General features: G+C 40.9%; 1 protein-coding gene across 1 annotated transcript in view; it reads right to left on the bottom strand.

Moving 5' to 3' along the window:
- KIAA1210 (KIAA1210 ortholog) overlaps positions 1–21,121 on the bottom strand; it is a 34,806-nt gene extending 13,685 nt beyond the window's left edge. The window contains exons 1-6 of the mRNA XM_085319790.1: positions 21,092–21,121; positions 15,466–15,542; positions 11,462–11,630; positions 6,585–6,714; positions 3,926–4,084; positions 2,585–2,650 (exon numbers count right to left, since the gene is read on the bottom strand). Coding sequence (XP_085175916.1) covers positions 2,585–2,650; positions 3,926–4,084; positions 6,585–6,714; positions 11,462–11,630; positions 15,466–15,532 — 591 coding nt within the window. The 5' untranslated portion in view covers positions 15,533–15,542; positions 21,092–21,121. The remainder of the gene's footprint in view (positions 1–2,584; positions 2,651–3,925; positions 4,085–6,584; positions 6,715–11,461; positions 11,631–15,465; positions 15,543–21,091) is intronic.
- Between the last annotated feature and the right edge of the window lie 212 nt (positions 21,122–21,333).

The following is a 21,333-nucleotide window of genomic DNA, read 5'->3' as shown; positions in this document are numbered from 1 at the left end:
AATTTTCCCTTAATTTCCCTTCTCTACTGAGGATTCAGGAAATTTTTCTCTCAGCACTAACTGAGAATCAGTGTCTTCTCTCAAAGTCAGTGATGCAGAGACAAACTCTCCATCTTAGTGACTGAATATAAGATAAATTTGGGATTCGTTGATTATTGTGCAGTTACTAGAGTCTGCACTGGAAAATGATACAGCTAAGAGGGACATTTCGTAAAGTGAGTTTGTGCTAAGAAACTTTCTTCAGCCTCACACGATGAGGCTCTGCTTTGCTTTAAATCAATCTGTGCTGAAGATGCCAATACGGAAGTTAGATTTTGGTAAATGCTATCTGGCAAAGGTAGTGTAATGCTGGTTAGCGTCTCTGTAAAGTCACTTGGTGCTGTCTTTGAGTGACAGCCTCACATTTATCTTTCTATCACTCAGAAACTGTGTGTTTATAAATGTGGAAGGCACTGAGAAGTATTGAGTGACACATCAGGGCTTCTCAGACACAACAGCAGCATGAAGCTCTTGGAAAACTCAGAAAAGCAGCACAGAAAAGACATCAAGTTACTATCATCTGCAGCCATATCAGTACAGTGGTAAAAAGTAAACCACTACACTGTGTGTAACTTATGATTAAATCCACTTTTTCATTTACTTAAACAGCATTGTTACATAGAACAATTAGTGTCGATTTCTTGGAGCTCTTCACCATTTTCTTCATATTTTGGAATGAGGTTATTCAGTTTAACAACCCACATTCTGCTAGTTCGAATCCTGGTATTATACGAATAGTTACAAATGTTATTACAAAAATGATGATTATTTAGGATTTTTTTTTTTAATCTTGGCAAGATTTCCACTAAGCCAATCTGCTGACTAAGAAAAATATTTGGGTAAAGGAAAAAATCTCATAGAGACCAGCCAGACTCCTAGTGAGTTGGGGAGAACAAGGAAGAGCTTTTAAGTAGGGGAATTCTATGCAACACGGAATAGAAAGAAATCTTCCTCCTGTCCTTCCTTTTCTTTCTTACAGAGGATGAGGACATAAGACAGAAAGAGCTCAAAGACTTCAGAACTGGGAAGAAAAGGGCTGCTTAATATTGTAAGGAACAACTAGTATACAGGTTTGGAAAATGGAATATTTCACTCAAAACATACAATAGGAGATGAGTTAATGATAAAATATGTGTAAGGAAGTTATTAAAAATAATGGCAATGAAAGTTACCTAAATCACTTAGGCCTCTAGAGCTGTCTGTCTACTATAAGAACGAATATACTACTATATCTTTCCACCCCAAAAGCAACTGAGCTAAGGATGACTGAGCAGGACCTCAGCCACAGGAAAACTGAGCTGGTCTTGCCCAAAGGCTGCTTTCTCACTTCTCAGAGACTGGCCAAAGGGTGAGGGAAGGAAAAGCCTTGTTAGGAGAGTAGTTGGTGCTAATAGTTTGACCCTCAGGATGCAGCCCCTGGTTATCAAGAGGGAATAACCTAGGTACCCTGCTACCTCTCATCTCTTTATTTGCAGGCTCCTCCCTGCTTCACAAAGGGTTAATTTGTCCTCTCTCTGGTGAGTTTCTCAGACAGGGAAGCTGTATGGAGGACAGTAAAGCTTGGACCAAGATGACCCACAGTTGTTCTGGACCCACAACATTTCCACTTCTCAGCTAAATGGCAGATTAGATTGCTCATACAATGGCAAGTGCTACCCTTTGAGTTGAACCAGCTTTGTCAGAGTGGTGGCTGCCTTTGGCAGGGGCATTTGAGGTCCCCATTGGCAGAGCTGTGGTCTGATGAGTCTTTCAGATATTATATCAGTGTTGGAGAGAGGGGGCAACAAAAGCAAAGCTCACAGGTCTGCCTTGAAAGCACAAGGTGGACAGGAGCTCAGCTCAGGTCCATGCAGCAGAGACAGTCAAGGTGAAAGGTCTTCTATGCTCTTCTCCAGAAGCATCACCTTTATTAACTGTTCCAGCTTGGTCAGGGAAGAGACTGTTGGATTGACAGCAAGACCTGCTGTTTCTGAGGATCTCTCATAATCCAAAGCAAACTGCAAATTAACCTAGGCTCTTTTCCCATGGAATACCTGGTATTGGGAAGGGCTGATCCTGCAATTAGTTCCAGTGATGAGAGTGAAGCAGGGCATTACTCAGCAGCCACTGCTGATGGGTAGGTACTATTAAGCTATAACTACTTTGGGCATTTGGGTCTGGAGTGCAGAAGAGAAAGTGAATTGCTTTCCTGTGTTTGTGTCCTACCTTGTAGGTCTGTGACACCATGTCCAACTATTTTGGTTGTGTAACTTCAGAGTCATATTGCATTACAGAGCTGGCTATGCTATTCACACAAAGCACTTACCAATAGAGTTCTGTCTCCCTTATGTCACCCACAAAGAGGTTTCAGTTATTTTTTGAATTTTTATTCAAAATTCGAGAGGTACATTTCAAGTATCCCTGTATCTACTACAGACTGTTCATGAACTGTTTGCTAGAATATATTCTACCCAGAATAACTTAAAAAAAATGCTGTATTGGCTCCACACAAACACCACACATACTGTCTCAGGAAATTTTATTAGGAGGAGGAATAGCTATTTACCTGTTCATCTTCACTGTCTGTCCCGCCTAAACTCAAAGAGCTATGACGCTGAACAAAGTTGGAAGACTGTGGGATAAAACAAGGAAGAGGGTAAGTCAAGGGAAGTAACACACAGCCTTATCTGGGACTGAATATACAGTGATAATTATGAGAAGATACAAGAGGAAAGATAAAGGGTCATTGCAAAGTCCCTGCCTCACAGAATAGTTTCATTCCTTCATTGGATCAGACATAGAAAAGAGGAGTTTTATCCTGCTAAGAGATACGCCACAAAGGTTGACTACAAAGAACAAAAGCTCTGTGCTGATATATACACCACAGGACAATATACTTTAATGGGGAATTGAGCCAATGTATTTTTTTTAAAGTTACTTTAGCTTGTTGTTTTAAGCAATTCAAATTTTTAAATGCCATCAGTGCGATCAGGACCTGTTTTTACCATACACATAAGACTGTCACTTTCCTGCTGATTCAGCTAAATTGCTCTGGTTCTGAGCTATTTCATTCCAAAAAGAATAATTGTTTCAGATACTCCTACAGCCCCCACTATTTTTGTTTTCTTCACTAGCTTTTAAAAACACTAAATCTCTTCTATTTTTATGGGTGTAGGAAACTGCCAACCTCTCCACTTTGGAGCTGGAAGACATGGGAAGTTTGTCTGTGCAGTGCAGGTACCTCAACTTCTTCTGGGACTGGAAGCAGTATAGTCACAGTAACACCATACTCACCCCTGGATACTTCACTTTTTGTGCCTTCTGCCATATGGACCTGCCTGCTGAGACTAACTTGACCAAAGGCACTCAGAGTTGCCATAACAACTGACCTTCCTCTTCCTTCTCCTCTTCGCCTAACAAGAGAGCTCACAACTGCCACAGCATAGTATTACATAGAGCCATAGAAAACAGTGCTCAGAAGGGGTATTTTGTAAGGCCAGTTCCTAGATAACTCTCTCAGTGATGAGTCCACAGTACACCTCAGTAATTCATTCCAGTTCTAATTGATCCTCACTAGAGGATCAGTGCCTCTGTGTCTGCCAGACTTCTGGAAGCTTTTAAACCTGAAGAGAGTTCATTAGTGGAAACAGACTTTAATGATCAAAGAATTATGCTCATTCCTCATTGACAAATGTTTATCTGAAATGGGTAACTCTAGCAGTATTCTACACAAACATCATGTCAGAGTATGGTAGGCTTGCATAAAGGAAACTGAGTAAAAATGTCATTAAAACACATCTTAATGAGTGCAGAGGTTTTATGACAAGCAAACAGAAGGATCTTCCCCCACTCCAAACAAATTCTCTTCTCTCTGCAGGAGTTCACTAAAGTGATGTAACACTTATACCTTACGTGCTGAATCTGTCAGAACTTCATGAAGGCTTGAAATATCAGGAGGGCTCCTAGGTAATCCATCGTCTTCAGAAACAGCACCTGCATCTTCCATTTTCCTTCCAGTTATAACAAGAGGAGGTGATCCAAGCCTGATGTTCTGCTGCAATTGAAGCTGCAATTAAAGAGAAATTTAAAATACTGTCTTTCAATGGCATTACCTGTAGGGGACATTTCAGACACCTTTACCCAGTTACTCCAATTAACCACACAAAATCTCCTGTTAAAAAGAAGTATATGAAGGAATATGCCATCTACATAAAATAGTCATTAATAGCTTGTAATTAAACTTCATTTAATCACGTTCACTAAGAACCTATCACTAGAGCTTGGTTTCTCTGTAAAACTAAAATAAAACCAATTTTATACAGTAAGTTACCAAAGATAAATTTCACCGTCCCAGAAAAAAATACACCAGTTTAACTTAGTTTGAACTTTAAAAATTCTTTCAAATATAAACAGTTTTTAAATAATTACATGTACCAGGGTGACCAAATTGTCCCACAAACTATTGCCAGTCAGCAGTTCCCATCCCCAAGTTTACATGGACAGCTCTTCCAAATACTGAGAGCTTGTCACTGGTCTCTCCCACACAAGTAGCTGGGTCCCACCTCTTACACAAAGTCAGTTTAATTCAATTCCTGGTACCCCAACAAATTGCTTACTAATTTTCCCCAGCATCACAGCCTGGTCCTGTCCACAGCAAGAAAGACAATGGCAGTCAGGAATGACTGTTTTAAAAGAACTGTGGAGATTCTTTTCCAAGATTGCATAAAATTGCTCTGGCAGGCCCCGATCCTAGAAAAACAAAACAAAGTCTACAACCTCACAAGCAGCCAGATGTTCTCTCAAACTAAAAAAATCTTACATCTCAGGAAACACCATTAATAAATCTCTTGGCTTAAATCTTTCAGCTATGTCAAAGCTGGAATCTTTGTCTCTCAACTAAAAACAGGTCATCTGAATATTCCCAAGATAAATGTGCAGACCTATTTTTTCCTGATTCTTTGCTTATTAAACCAGATTTGAAAATTCTAGGCCTAATTCTGTGCTGCTCTTCAAGCAATGCATTCATTTACATCTCTGCAAATTAGATTTCAACAGCTGCCATTCTTTCTCAGCGAGACTCCCTGTGGAACATAGTTCCTACAGCTCTAACTACACAGGAAGCAAGATAGCACACTGTCAGCCTTTTATCCTCCAGTCTCCTTATTGAAGCAGCTCTCTTGCCCTCTTATCCACAACAATCTAAGAAATATCAGCAATACAATCTGCAAAAGCAGGGCTGATGACAAACTGCACAAAGATTGCAATACATGGTAGAAACAAGTAAGACATACAACATATCTGCACACTTCACAGAAAGGAAAATATAGGAAGTAAATTTTGCTTTCTTCTCTTTTCACAACTGCCCATCTTTCATTATTAAATTTATTAAATGCAGACAGCAAAGTGTTCTGGGAGAAACTGTTGAATTTACAGTCTGTCTTCTATTGGTAAAGTTAATTTACATTGCTAAGAAAACATCAGCTTTTATTGGTGCTTGGTTTTTAATCTGACAAGACTCAAGTTGTCTTTTATGATTATGGAAATAGTGCTAGCAGTATTATGCAGTGCTAGAGGTATTATGTTGCCATGCAGAATGCTGCATGGTTGAAGAAAGGGTGCATTGGGCTGGTGACAGCATGGAAAGAGTTTCTCCAACATAATCTGTCACGTACAAACATAATTTCTCCTGCTGCTCCTGTTGTTACACAAAAAATACCCTGAATTGAAGCTTGGCCTATTTTGCAGTTTTATGGGGGAACAAGTCCCTCTGTGCATCTTCTATTACTCAACATGTGATGCAAATATATTTTGCAGTAAGAAGTTCACACTGAGCAAAGAAAGAATTTGAATGGTCTTTGGCTGCCTTATCAACAGTTTGTTCCAGTCCCTGGAAAAACCTTAAACTTTTATCTCAGTGCTCTGAGCTGGGCAGCTATTTGAATGCAATTAATATAACCAACAGTTGATAAACGAGCTGTCACAAAGGGTTCAATGTGTGCCTTGGAAGAAGGAAATGACCTAGCAGAATACACTATCTGCTGCTGGCAGAGATCAAAAGAATAATGATATAAATAAAGCTGTCACTAAGAATGCCCTGATATAACTGTCATCCCACACACTTACACAGCCCTGGTGCTAGCGTGTACTGTGAAAACATTTCAGCCAGAATTGCAAGAAACAAATGTTTTTATAAAGAATAACAGTGTAAGGGACACACTGAGGTATAAATAAATGGCCTGCACTCAAAAGCCATAGCTATGAAGTAAAAAATGGGAATCCCAATGGAAGAGGACATATTTATTAAGGAAAGAATCTAGTTCATGGACTCCTGGAGACAGGTCACAAGCACACTGTGGGACCTTGGCCAGGCTGAAAGCACCAGGAATATCCAAAAATGTGGCTTCCAAGAGGCTGAATAGATTCAAAGCAGCAAATTTAGCTTCAGACACATCAGTCAACAAAGTCTTAAGGCATATGGCAGAAGAATCAAACAAGAAACACGGACAGAGTTTTCTAGGAGATAGCTAATAAAAAGCAACAGCATGAATGAGAGAAGGTGTTCTCACCTGTAAAGTTTTCACTCGTCCAGGTATGTTTTCCTGAGATGATGTGTCAGCTGACACACTTCCTGGTGAAGATTCAAAAATGAAGACACTGTCATGGGACAAAGCTTTGTGTCCCATGCTTCCTCTGAGCCTGAGATGGAAGGAAGAGTGGTCAATGTACTAGGTACAGTCCTCCAATACTTCCTTTTACCACTTCACTTGGGCAGAGGGATCATAAAGAGACCGAGGTCAGATGCATCTCATTTCATTTCACATTTCTGTAGATTAGATATCTGAGCTAGTCACTGCCCGCTCCCTTTACACTCAGAAAGGAGGACAAAGCACTTTTTACAAGGATGATCTAATCTAGGTGTCTGCTTTAAAATGGACTTAGTATCTGCATTGAACACAGAGGCCAGTCTCTGTGACTATAGAGGGAGCCCAGAGTGGTTAGGTCAGATGCTGAAGTCATTAACTGGATGCATCTCCCAATAAAACACGCCTACCACACAGTGGAAGGAAAGTGAAAAGCGTCCATGCCACAAGCATCCCATGCCCTCCTTTGGTAGCAATTTGCTCAGCATGGGATATTCATAGTATGATCTCTATAGCCTGATGAGAGCTATGAATTTCTTTTTCCCTTCTTGCAAATGCAGGCAGAAAATGTAATTCCACCACATTTGCAGACTTGATTCAAATCTTCTCAGGTCCAGCAACAGAGTTTTGCCCACATTTATCACAAAGTATGTGGCTGGATTCTGAGCACATAAAAAGAGGCAGACAGGACAAGTGTCCAAGGTCATAGTTACATGCCTATCTATGACCATGTTAGAGAACCCAGGTAAGAGATTCCTGACCTGTTTCTATGCTCTCTGGGTGTTCAGCAGAGTCCAAGGGAGATGAGTTCCCATTATAGCCATTAACCAAGTTGTAATCAACTGAGATTAATTGGAGTTCGACTGTTAGGTTGTGCAAAGCAAATTCTGCACTAGGAGCATAACAGAAAAGACTCCAACTCCTTTATTCACAAAGTTGCACCAGCGGTGTCTGTGCACTGCTTTATCCAAAAGATCACAAGGAGAGCTTATATCAGGATTTTAAGCTAGCACTTAACTGGAAAACAAAAGGGAGTACTTTCCTGTTGTTGGCCGCCAGCTTTGTAACCCACAAGTTACAGGGATTCGTTTGCTCAGTTGCCTTGCAGGCAATGCTCGTTGCCTCTAGAGGTTTGGCCCAGGATAACAGAGAGTGACTAGGAACGAAATTCTGGCAAGAAAATCCTAGTAAGTCTAACATTTTTCTTCAAGAAATACAGATAGATGAGGTCTGTTATTTGCCTAGCCTCAGATTCTCTCTTTAATTTGGAAGCAAGCCCTGGAAGACAGTGAACTTTCAAAAAAGAAATAAACCATGTAAAACAAACAAACAAAAAAACAAGTCTTTTTTTCCTCCTGCATCTCCCTTCCTTATCTCTTTGGAGACATCTCCTTTGTCTGATTGACCAACCCTCCTTTTACCACAAAAGTGTTGGTCAATGAGCGTACAGTTACACCATGCGTCATAGTAGGGTAAAACAGTTTTGCTCTACAATTACGTCACATTCAAGACAATCTGAGCTCTTTCTCTCACTGCACAGGCCACAGCTCATGCTTCCTCCCATGGTACATGGGTTAATGCCTGTGTTACTTTACAGGGTATTAGTTCTACACACTGGAAAACATACGTCTTATTTCATCATTAGAGTGAATGGAACCATCCCATCTTTTCCTGTGTTTGATTTTAAAGAGCCCTTTCCAGCATGAAAGGCACTCTATACAGGCAAGATAACATGGAAATAATTTTACTGCATTCAGAAAGACAGTGTCACTTAAATATTTGTCACAGCAAATAAGTCACGTTCACTACTCGTTCACATATTTTTTTACTTATTGCACAGAATGATTTTAGCATTAGCAAGTATTAACCCTTTCAGTTGGGGATTTCCTCACTCCATTTACTTAGAAGTCTCTAGCAACAAGAGCTGAGGTTTTCTTGCTCTTGAGACTGCCAGTACAAGAGCTCTTTCTCTCTTGCTGTCCCTCCTTGCATATGTATCGTATACATTTGCAAGAGAATTACTGTATTTTCTTCTGGCAGTGGTAAAAATAGAATTAGATCAAGTCTGCAATTAATTGCAGCTTTAGCACAGATGAGCCTCCTACATACATTCATTCATGTGTAACTCCAGGCAGTGTATTTATATTTGTGTTGAAGCTAAAGATGCACTGTTAGCCAAAATCCCAGATGTTTTAGCCACTGTATTTCCACATTGATTTCCCTATACAAATGCTTAATTCATCTATGTGCAGTAACACTCAAGCTGCGGTGACTGTGGAAATAATGGGATTCTAAATCCAGCCATAAAGCCCCTCCTAAATGCATCGAGGCCTGTGCTATCTTCCACTTCTCATTGCTACAACCCCACTCCTTCTCCTAGTATTTTACTTTTTTTCCCCCTGACTCAAATAGTTCCTTCAAGCAGCTGCTCTCCCCAAAACAATGATAGCCTGCAAGAGCACTGAGTGTACATTACAAAGACAAGGACAATTTACATATTAGCCCCACAGCTTTTTAACTGAAATAAGATTTTGGGGGACTAAATTCTCCCCTATGTCAGTTCTTCTACCCATTTAATAACATAGAAAAGAAGCTTACAGCACATGCTTTAATTTTGTCATCTAGGAGATTTTTCCAGTTCTGTTCAAAACTCATGCCTCTCTGAAGACAAAGAGGCAATAGCAAATAACGCTCGCTTGCCCTTCACAGATACCCAGTCCCACTGATTCCTGCAGCGCCATGATATCTGGGCTTCTGAAGAAGCCTGCCAACCCTCTGGTTCCCTTCATATCTCTTTGGCTGTTACAAGAGCATTGGGCACATCTAGAAGTTTGGTCTTTGGTTAGCATTTAGAAAATTTAAATTTTAAAAAGCTTACATGGTTTTAAAGAAAGAAAATCGGTGCTTCTGCCTCAAAAACAAACAAACAAACAACGGCATTGTTTTAGAATTGATTTTGGTATTCTGCATGTCGAGAATTACACAGCTCAGTGCTACAAACCTTCACAAGTTATATTTCCGCTGGCTTCCAGGATCAGGTCTTCCAAAGGATTAGTTTGTTTGATCTCTCTAGGAATTTACAAAGCGTGCTCATGCCATGCAGGGTCTGGACATGACGGCGTTTTCAAATAGCATAAACATACCCTTGGATTTTTTTGGATAGCCCATTCAACTCTACCTCTAAGGGAAAAACAAGAAGGGTTTTACTAACTTCCTGGTCTCTGGTCTTGCAAAACAATTAATAATCACTGGAGGATAGTGTGGAGGTAAACAGCAATTGGACTTGAAGTACTTGGTTAAGGGTAAGAGAAACAGTTCTCACTCACACTGCCTTGGGAGCACACAGCTGATTTTATGCCAGATCCCTCCTATGGGCTCATGGGTAAGGTTAGTGGTTCCTAAGCTTTTTGGACTGGGTTAGTTGAGTCACTGTAATTCCCCCTTGCCCCAGGGGACTGGTTGTGTGGTCGGTCACTCTGCTAGTGTTATGCTAACAAGCAAAATAAAAAGATTGTTGTTTCCCTAAACCCAGATCATTTTCATGATACAGTTAAATAAACACAATAGAGAGGGTAGTGAAAGGTGGGGCATGAAGACACAAGCACCCTTGAGAAAGAAAGATCTTTAACCTGCTCCACCAGAAGAAACATAGGGTCCAGTCACACTGAATGCCATATTCATGATGCATCACACTTGGCAGCAACACTGATTTCAGCATCTCCTACCTCAGCCACCCATTTGTGCTCTATACCACAGGGACATACCCATCAAACATGCCCTCCCATAAATCACTGCGAGCCCTAAGATATGGCCAGTGTACTGTCACGGTCAGTTAGTCTGCAGCCCCACAACAACCTGAGGCCTCAGCTATTCAAGCAAGAGACCATGCTAACATGGGGGAGTGGGAGGGAGAGGCTCAGGAAGATTGGAAAGCAGCCAAATTATAGGCTGTGAGATACTGCTTCATGACAGCCTGTTTCCCTAGCTAGAAATAATACCCACACCCTTGGCAAGGGACATTCAGAGGGTCATCCCACCTCAGATTGTCAGAGATGTGTAATGAAAGTATTGCTGTAGCTTGATGGTCTACAGTTATGAGTGAAGCAATGTTAGCAGGGCAAGCTAATAGTTTTTATTACCCTAATTTAAAAAGACAGGTTTTTGAACAAACATCATTCAGGAACCAGAGAATTGCTTTGAGATTTGCAAGGTTCCTTCTGCAAAATCTGCATATGAGTTGCAAACCTCAGTCATATGCACAGTCCTTCTTGGGTACCTGGTACAAAACTAGAGGCCTTCTCGTGTAACGGATACCTAAATGACTACATAAGCAAGTTAAACTAAGTAGCAATCTCATACCAGGAACACACCATAAACGCTTTCTTTCCCTTTAATCCAGCCACGACAGAGGGCACCGATTACAGTAAAAACCAGCAAAACTTCACATGTATTCTGTGCTAAGACTACTCAATCATTTCTTTCCTGCCAAGTTGCTGCTGGTCAGACCTGCCAGGGCAGATTTTTAAGCGCTAAAACCAATCAAAACAATCTGGGCTATCTGTAGTCTTACAGACTAAGAGGTTGTTTCACCCCTGCCCTTAGCTGCCCTCCCCCTCCTCTCCATACTGGCTTTTGAAGGACATAGCAAAGAAAGGAAATTCCTCAAATTCCTTCATCAACATTAGGGCTTGTTTTGCACAAACTTGGACAGAGGTTGCTGCTAAGGGGCCAGCTCACGCTTTCATCCTACTGTGGCGAGAGGTCTGCTTTTATTTATTTACTTTCCTTCCCCACTAGCTTACCCAGCCTCCTTTGGTGAATGAAGCACTGTGCTGTCGAGCACAGAGATGCTGACATCGCTGCTGGACTGGCTGGGTTTTAAATTACTCTCACCCCTAGGAGCTGGAGGCTCTTTCCTTTTCTTCTTGGCAAAGAAGTTCTTGAAAGTCTGAAATTTGGACTTTTTCCTTCCTGCAACATGAAAAAATGAAAATTTATGGAAACTGGAGGTGTTGCTTAGCTTGGAGAATATCTCCTAAACTCTGGAGAAAGCCTACAGACAGTCACAGGCTAGAGCAACCCATTCAGTTCCACTCAGCTGCTTTGTAAATAATTCAATGCTGGAGTCCAGTGAAAGATGAAGCTGCAATTCATAGATTTGCTGCCCACAAAGCAACATAACCATTAAGCTGACAATGGTGGTGCTTGCTTAGGTACCAGTTTATTAAAAAAATACATATAAAGAATGTATCTATCTACAACAGTGATCATGCAATTCATACTTAATTCATTTTCAGCAAAGCAATTAGTTTAACATCTTAATGTCTTTAACTCTTAATATCTAAGCTTGGTTTAGTTCTGTTTCTTTCTTTATTCAGTGCTATAAGGAGTCAAAATTTGAAGAATATTCAAAATTTGGCAAAAAGATTCAAACTGGCAAAACTCTAAAACCAAAAGATCTGTTTCCATACTAAACTATTATTCTAAAATAACATCAACAACTCCCCCAAGGCCAAGGAGCGAGCTGCTCTTAAATTATCATACTCCTCTCCAGGACATGAAACCTTCAAGTAGGGCAGGCCTAAGAACACAGCTATAAATCTGTTAATCTGACTTCAGATTTTTCGTTGTCCAAACGAAGAGAAATGCAAATAGAAAAACAATCAGAAACACAATTGACTTCTTTCATGTTTAATAATTTAAGATACCTTACATTTTTATTAATATTTTTTTCAGCACACAAGAGCTCCATATTATTTATTATAGACATTGAAGGATCAGTTTGGAGTGGTTTGGGCCAAACTGTTGGACTAAGACCCTCGTGACTGACACACACACATATGCAGACCAGTAACATCACTGGGTAACAGAGCCAAAGTCATTGTTCAATTAATATTTTAAGGCAGATGACATAATAAATGCCCACAGCTGGAGGATTCCTTCATAAGCAAGGCATTATTTCAACACAATTATTGTCTTCTCCAGCAATGATTTAGTCGTCAATGCTCTGTCTTAACGTATGCCCTGTACGTGTAGGGATCTCTGCCAAAGGGCCTTATCTGGGCTGAAACCACACCACGGGCAGCTGTGCTGTGCCTCGGACAGTAGCCACTCTGAGAATTAAACAATGATGCTGAGATCTGCTCACCCGGCCTCCACTCGCTCTCCGCATCAGAGCAGGCATCAGGGCATGCAGAGATGCTGCTGCACTGTACGGCAGGCACTGACGAAACGGCTGCCCTCTGCAGAGCAGTAGCAACCACAGAAGAGCCGCACGATGCTTTGCCAGTGACTTGGGCTGTCACTGCAACCGAATTATCTTTCAGACAGTATAGAGCAAAATCATCCATGGATGTAGCACTCCTCTAGAGGGGTTCATCAATTTATCAGCTGAAGATCTCAAAGGTGTTTACAAGGCAGTTAAATGAATTAATACACTCATAGAAAACATACAGGATAAATTGCTTGCCTCAGACTACAGAGATGAGCTCAAAGCTTTTGGGTTTGCCGAGACCCACATGGGGCTCCGAGTTTCACAGTGAGCACTCCGTAAGAGCTGATAAGAGAAGGCAGGTCACAGAGCAATCAGAAGACCATACTGGCTCTCAAAGAAATCTAGTGTGTTGAGTGTCCTTCAGAGAGTCTTTAGAAATGCCTCCCTACAACTACTGCCACTCACATCAGCAATTAGACATCATAAACAATATTCTTCCAGCAAACCTGACAAAGCTGAAGTAGTTTATTTTAGATGAGCAAAACAAAAAATTTATAAGTCTCCTGAAACAATGCCCCAAAATTATCAATCCCGTAACATCTGCTACAATGATTCAAAGAACAAAATGACAGACTTTGTGTATGCAGAGAACTTTTCAATTTAAAGTTAGTCTAAATGAGAAACAAGGACATTATTATGCACCCTGGGCAATCATCAGTGATATAGGCAGCAAACAAGTTTGATTTTAGTGCTAGTATAACTGATGGACTTAATCAGATACTGCTATTTCCAGAAGAAATGGGCGAATGCTCACAAAACAAACAAAAAACGGAAGTGTCCCTAAGGACATTTAAGAGAAACAGCCGTAAGTCTTACCACACACACACACACACAAAAAAAAAAAAAAAAAAAAAAAAAAAAAAAAAACAACAAAAACAACAAAAAAAATTTTTTTCAAGGTACTACTCTGAATACTTTCTGGATTCAAAGCGTTGCTAAGTTTAGAATGAAGACCACTGCAAGGATGCGCAAAGAGTGCCAGCGAGTAAGCCGCAGCTGGCATGGGACAATGCTCGAGTATCACTGTGCAGCATGCGGTCCTCTAATGCAGACACACCAGCTACTTTGAGTGCTTTCTCCAAGCACTAATTCATTGTTGATGTGCAGGGCATATCCCCTCCAGCAGCAACTCCTCCTCAGCTGCACTCTGCCCAGCTGCATGCCTTCAGCTGTTTCAGATGAATGAAAAACAGGAGGTTTCCCTGCAGCTACAAAAGATGGGCAGTTGCCATATTATTACGCAAAAAAGATAAAATATCACTACGAGATACTTTGTGTTGCAACCAGATGAGAACTGTGGAATCAGTTCTGCTCTGTGCAAGTACTTGGCAGTAAAGACGCAGTTCAGAACCGCGGTGCTCATAATAGTTTACTGCTGCAAATAGTTGTGCACTATGCTGTTAGAAAGATGCCATGTTTCACATAAAAGTGCCTATGTTTCAGTGCACTGTGAGGTACTCACCATAGCACAAAATGGTAGAGTGCCCTATGATATTTAGGCTAATAATATAAAAGATGATTTTATTACTTAAAGCAGAAAAAAATTGCTTAACAAAAATCCAGTCAAAACAAAGAGAGAAAATCCTAGCTCAGGCAACTATGCCTATTGTCCATTCTCCCACTGATGAATGATGGCTCATAATACTTGAACGCTTATTCTCAGTTTAAAGGCATTCAAAATTAAAGGCCACTGCCTTTAAAAAGCAAAAGCCTTCCCAAAAATGAGTTGCTTATTGTAACTACAAGTTATCCCACTATAACAGAAAAGGAGTAAGAGTAGGTACTTGTCTCTCTTTTTAAAGTTTATTAATCTGTGAGGTTTTTTTTAACTGATTTAACTCTTCGTGTAATGTACACAGGGAAAATTAGCGTATGCCTTTTTGCTCATAGCACGGTTCCTTCCTATAACAGGATACGAGAAAGATGTTTTCCAGTGCAAAATTGAGATTGTAAAAATAACAAAAACTGACAAGATTACTCTAAAACAGAGGGAACATCTGATCTGGGAGCTCAATAATCATTATTTAAATGAACTAGTTCATTTAGAGATCTTCTATACTTTGACTTCCTAGAGGTGTATTCAGGACACATTTGCAATGCTTTTACCAATAAAAATGCATAATTAAAAAAATACAGACAAGATTCTCAAAAAAAACCCACAAAACACGATTCTGGATGAACAAGCTTCATAAAAGTATTCAGTATTGTCAGATGGGCAATAAAATCATAGAATTCAGCAAGGCTAATGTTGGGTGCTGACAGTTTTTGGACAGTGAGCTTGGTCACTGCCATCATGAAGGAACAGCATGCACTCTAAATACTCTACTGATAGAAAGACAATAAGGCAAACCCCAAGAAATCAAACTGACTGAATTGTGAAGACTGGGAATTTTTGCCTCCAAAGGCCTTTGAATTCCAGGCCAACTAAACCTATAAAGAGGAAGATACAAGGTAATTCTATGTTGCATGGAAGTTAACAAAAGGTAACTCTGGCTTCCAAATCAGCTATACATTTAGACAACAACTGCTTACCTGTGCATTCTTCAGCTGTATATCCCGTTTCAGGCGACTGTACGACATCTGCTGGTGCTGTAGCCATGATATGGTCACTGAAATAAAGATGACAGCATCAGTTAACTTTTAGTCCATCTTCCCAAAAAGCTATGGTCCCACCCAGCACAAAGAACAAACATCACTGGATCTCTTCTAAAACTGCCTTCCCAAATGCATATCACAAACAAGGCTTGCACACTTATTTTGTTCTTCAGTCACAGAGCTTTTCCTCGTTTTTCAGTAACACTTATTTATCTAGCCAATACTAACAAATCACTCTCATTTCTCACCAGTATCTCTTTCTTTTTAGGAAATCAGGATCAAAGTTTACATTAAATGAAAGAAGCCATTAAACACATCCAGAGACTGTAATGCTTCCCAGTCCCAGAATAATGAATCTTTATGATTGCTATTTGCTAGAGTGACAGCTCCATGCTACTGTAAAAAACATCTTAAGTAAGAGCTGCACTGCTGAGAGTTCACATAGTACAGTGTCCTCACAGCAGGCACCAGACTAGTCTGTCAGCATTATAAAAATGAATTAAGCATCAGCACTGAACCATCATCCTGAGCTACGCTACATTTGTGGAAGCCAATAGATCAAATTTATTTTGGATCCAGTGCAATCAGCTTTTAGCCACAAGCTTTGAAACCTTATCGCAAGCAGGGCTATTGATCAACCAAATTAGCTGATGGCATCATCTTCCTCCCTGATGAAAACAAAAGTTCAGTCTAATTTTAAAATCATTCAATGTTAACTGGCTCCACTTTGTATTTTCCAGGACTCCTAAATGGGTGCCTGTCAGAGACAAAGGAATTAAGCTACCGACCACAGGAGTTACAACAGAAATGTCAAGTTACAGTGGAAACGTGACAGTTTAGCAGGGCAGCTCACAAACACTGCACTTTGTTACAGGAGATAGCCAAGTGATACATTTACATAGTTAGCAGCTCCAGGATGCTGTGCCAGGATTTAATGAGTAAGAAATCTTTATTAATAAATGAAAACACTCAAAAACAAGTCCTGCTCCCTTTTCTGCATACCTTCCATAATAATTTTCTACCTAAAAGTAGTGTAACAATACTGAAAAGGTATCTCAGCAGCAAGTAGGATTACAATTTTATATTGATTTGGCCAATCAGTAAACTCCTGTATTTTCTTCTGTATCACCCATACCTCCTCTAATCTGCCATGCCCAAGGGTGCTAGTACTTCGGTATGAACCACAGATATCCCACATGCTCAGATAACCTTAAATCATAAGGTGCACAAAACCAGTTAGAGGCAAAGGAACTGTTGAAATAAAGGCCACAGATGTAACAGAGACAGGGCTCCCACAGAAAAAGAGAGCCTGGAGTAAGCTTTCCCTCTACTACCACCACAGACATACAAATTGCCACGTTGCTGAGCTATAGATAGACAAGGAGGAGAGGGAGTGCTGTTCCCTCCTGTTTTAACAGATCATCCACGAGCTGTGCACATAGGAGGGCACTAATGCACTCTACTTCCAAACAGTCTCATCTCAACCTGCTGAAATCAATGAAGGAGTCATTACAGAGACCAGGACTGACTATCTTTTCTAAAAAAGGTGCACTGAGGATGTTTTTGGAACAGTTGTTAGACAATACCGATAAGCAATAAGAAATAAAGCTTTTAAGATTTTTTCTTTGGGATGATCATTATCATTCAACTCTTCTCCCTCTTTATTCCATGTCTCATCAATTATGTCTGGAAATATAGATATTTCCTGCGTATTTTGATTAAAGTGGTCATCAGAAGATTTTCACATTGGCTCCTTCTCTGTATTAAAAAGAAATCTGGTTCCAGTTTTTTCCACTCAGCTTTATGTGCCATGTGCAGTGGTTACATTAGACTTTCCCTCAGGGAAAGAATAGTGTATTTGAAATGAAACATCAAGAAAATACTCAACAAATTTGCAACAGCAAACTGGCAAGTCCCCAGACTTCAGCTTATTTTCACATAATACACACAGGTCTGACATTTGGCTCATTTACATCTCTAATTTCTGCTTTGCCCACCTTAAATTAAATCAAAGCCAGGCACAATGTTGATTTTATATCCATCTTTGTTATCACTGGCTCTATGTTTATTTAAATTGCTCCATCATCTCAGCTTCTTACTCGGAATCCTTCCAGCCCTTGGAGAGATTTTGACTGCTGTGTTTATAGCTGTAAGCATCTATTTTCATTTGATATATCTTCTTAACAAGTAGAACTATAATTGCAAAGCCATTCAGCTCCAAGGCAGTCTCTTTAGAGTCAAATCAGCTCCTGCATTAACTCGGTTTTATAGTTGGGCTTTCTGAGGCATATAGAGGTCAAACATCATTTGCAAAAGTGCATCAGGAGTCTGTGAACGTGGCCCTTTTAGGGCCCAATGGCTTGGTGCCTTTTTGTACATGACAACAGTGCCATTATTGTCCAAAAAACTGAAGAGTGACTTGAGGTAAGGGAAGCCATCACAGAGTTTTCTGAGCTTTAAGTCAACAAATATTAAAATGATAAGGAAAAAAAAAATACAACAAAGTGTAAGTTCCACCATTAAAAGACTAATGAAATACCTTAAGAAAAGTTAATATTCACACAATGTTTAGACTTCAAATGCTGGTTGCAGCATCTTGCACTTTACAGAAAACAGCTAGTAAAAGTTCTGGGTAACAAACTCTAGTCTAGAGATCAATGTAGTGGAGAGAAAGAGGATGAAAAGCCATCAATAGAAACACATGTGAGTGCACAGGCATGAAATGATCGAACTCTCAGGCATTCACCAATTCCAACCCCTAATGACAACTGACAGATGCAGCACTGCACATGGTCAGCGTGTATCCATGCCATGTTTGCTCAGTTCAATCAGCGGTACAAACCATGTGCACCCTGCAAGTTTTCCCATAGCACTACACCACGAGACAAAATTTTAAACAAATACGGTATGCGTATTGATTTTCACTGATAAAAATATCAGGTCAAATAAATGGCCTTTCGCAGCAGCATTTCCAATATTCTTTGAGTCAGGAGATGCTCAAGGACATCTGGGAAAAGGAGCTCATGGAGGGATGAAGGAGATTCTCTCCCTCGGCAGGAAACAGTCACAGGAGAGCAGTAACAGATCGACAGCTACGGCCCAGGCAGCAGGCAGGGTTGTCAAGTCCCAGTTGCTCTTTGTCTCCCAGTAGATGTGCAACGGTAGGCACATTTGCCCATTCCACAACTTTCTAATCCTGCTCTTACTCCTCCTTCACGCAGCATTTGTGATCTCTGCCTACGCACAGGCCGCCTACTGCTGAGATACTGTACTGCTGAGTCTCTGCTAAACACCTTAAAAGCCAGATCTAGCACTGCCCAGTTAGTTCCCTACAGGAATTCCCATGCAAGGCTGTGGAAAAGACTGAAAGCTTCCTAAGAGCAGCAAGGATTCTGAACACAGTGCTCATCTCTCTCTGCACAGACAATGGGCTAGATTATTCAACCTACAAATTAATGCAACACTTGCAAATAGCAGAGTTTTCCTGTACAGCTGCAATTAAAACAAGCTTGACATTATTGGATCTAATTAGTCAGTGGAATTTGCAATGCCAGGAAGTATCTTAAAGCAATAAAACTCCTACAGAGTTGCAGGGATTTCTTTGTTTTTCAAAGCAGGCAACAGGAGTAAGTTAGCAATCAGCACTGTGCTCATCTGATCTGATGGTTTAGATATATGCTCCCTGCTATCCCATACACAACTTTCATTAATAATCCTACCATGTTGCACTCAGCTGGAGCTCTTCACTTCATTAGAGGAATTAATGAGTCCTGGAAATACTATCCAGGAACAGGGGAAATAATCCTGTCTCCCTTTTACAAACCAGGGCAGCTGGACAGGTACCCAGACTGTCCCACAAGTGCAGACCGTGATATGGGTAACACCATGCAATCCCAGCACTGTGCTCTGACCATTCCCCCTGCTCAGCAGAGTACAATACTTGAACATGTATATCATGTGTTGAACACAATCTCTAGAAAGAGAAGACAACTTCCTTTCACAGCTTGGTCTGTGTATTCAAAGATTCCTGCAAAGTTAATGTTAAGTGCAGAAAACTGAGTCTCATACAAATGCCCAAGACTAAAAGAAATCTTTCTGCTCAGCCTCAGAAGACACACAGCCTTCTTGAAGACTATGTAGGAAGAAGATGAAGCAGAAAAGCTGGAGACTCTCCACAGTAAGCAAGCCTTTACGCTGCCTTTAGGGTTTCTTTTGTCTTAGTCTTATCCTTCTGCATGAGCCTTCTGGAAAATCCTGTGAGAGAGAGTTCAAAAGAGATGCTGACCTCTGAGTAGCCTTCTCCATAACAAATAAATGCTTGAGGAAATAAGGATTTTGGAATATGAAGTACTGCATTTGGTTAGCGTCCTGATAGCCTAAAGAAAACAATTGGCCAAAGAGGTGACATTTTGCCTGGAGCTTTGAAAGACCGTTTTCCTTCAGGCAACAAACATCATCTGAATGCAAGCTTATGATGGATCAGCACAGGGAGAGTCACGCCACTCATCTAGTCCTCTAGGTCACCACCCTGCAGTCAGCCTCCCCCCCAAACACACTTCAAGTTGCAGCAGGATGCCAGAGAAAGCCCTTCTATTTTTCCTGAGCACTGAGTTTCATAAAAACGCAGGGTGAAAGAAGCTTTATGATTCCTATCACATTCTTCAGGAGAAGTGGACTGACAGGTTAAATTTTCACTTAGTCTTATTAAAGCACGTTAGAGGACTTTGTTCTGACAAAATGTGGTTGGTTGCTTTCCTCCCCGGGAACCCTGCAAGCTAAGGAACTATTAATAAATTTATTACTCCAGTGACAATAACTGAGCCAAATTCTGTCTCTGCAAGTTCTCCCTCTGCAATCCCACTTCAGAGACAATTCTGAAATGACAGCAGAACCAGCAAGATTCACATTCAAATTTCAGATCCCTTGAGCTTATCAGAAACTGAACGAACAAAGCTCCCATTGCTCTCGGTGCAAGGAGCCGAGCACGCTGCACTTCAAGGCCCACATTCAGGGCACGCGCCGAATAGCACAGGATCCCACAAACAACTTCCCTGAAACACTACTGTGCAGCGTGACAGCGGGTGCTGGGATCTGACCTTGCACAGCTGATCTCATCATACTTGTCTACAGCACAGTGTTTCTGGGACAAAATTCCCACAGTTTTGACCAGCTGGTCAGTTTTACCGGGGGATCCCTGCTAGATCATAGCTGTTTTAAGCAGGCATAAGCAAATGGTGCAAACAGCGGTTTACACTAGGACTCTCCTTGTCCTCACTGGCAACAGCGAGCAGGGGGTGCTTACAAAGTTAATGAAGGCTGGGCTTGTAACCTCCACAGCAAGAGGGAGAGCTTAAGAGAGTTTAAGGCCCTTCTCCACAGATTGCAAATAATACAGTAGCTATCAGGCAGTCTGGATAAGCAGCCTGATGATATTTAATATCAATAAAAATACTCTCTCCCAGGATCAAACAGCGGTCATAATTCCCCGTAGCATCAAACAACACTCAGCTCCTACCCTTGCAGAGATACCCAGAGCAAACAACTGCTCACATAAGAGACTTACTCACAGCTTTCACGCTCTGCGTTCGGACAACATACCCTCAGCCCTCCGTCCCAACACCTTCACTTCCCAGAGGAGGCTCACCAGAAGACAGGTCTCACTGTGTGGGACTCCTTTTACCCACAGTCAGCTGAGGAGCCTGTCTGACAGCGGTTCTGAAGGATTTCTGCTATTCAGCAGTGCCTGAAGTATCATATGCTGCCCTCCCAGTGAGTGTGTGTGTAACGCTAATGGAAAGCAGCTGG

The sequence above is a fragment of the Rhea americana genome, unplaced genomic scaffold, assembly GCF_003343005.1.
Source record: "Rhea americana isolate MKP2758 unplaced genomic scaffold, rheAme1 scaffold_6, whole genome shotgun sequence".
Classification (NCBI taxonomy): Eukaryota; Metazoa; Chordata; class Aves; order Rheiformes; family Rheidae; genus Rhea; species Rhea americana.
Note: the sequence above shows the minus strand (reverse complement) of the source record. Positions and strands in the feature narration are given on the sequence as shown.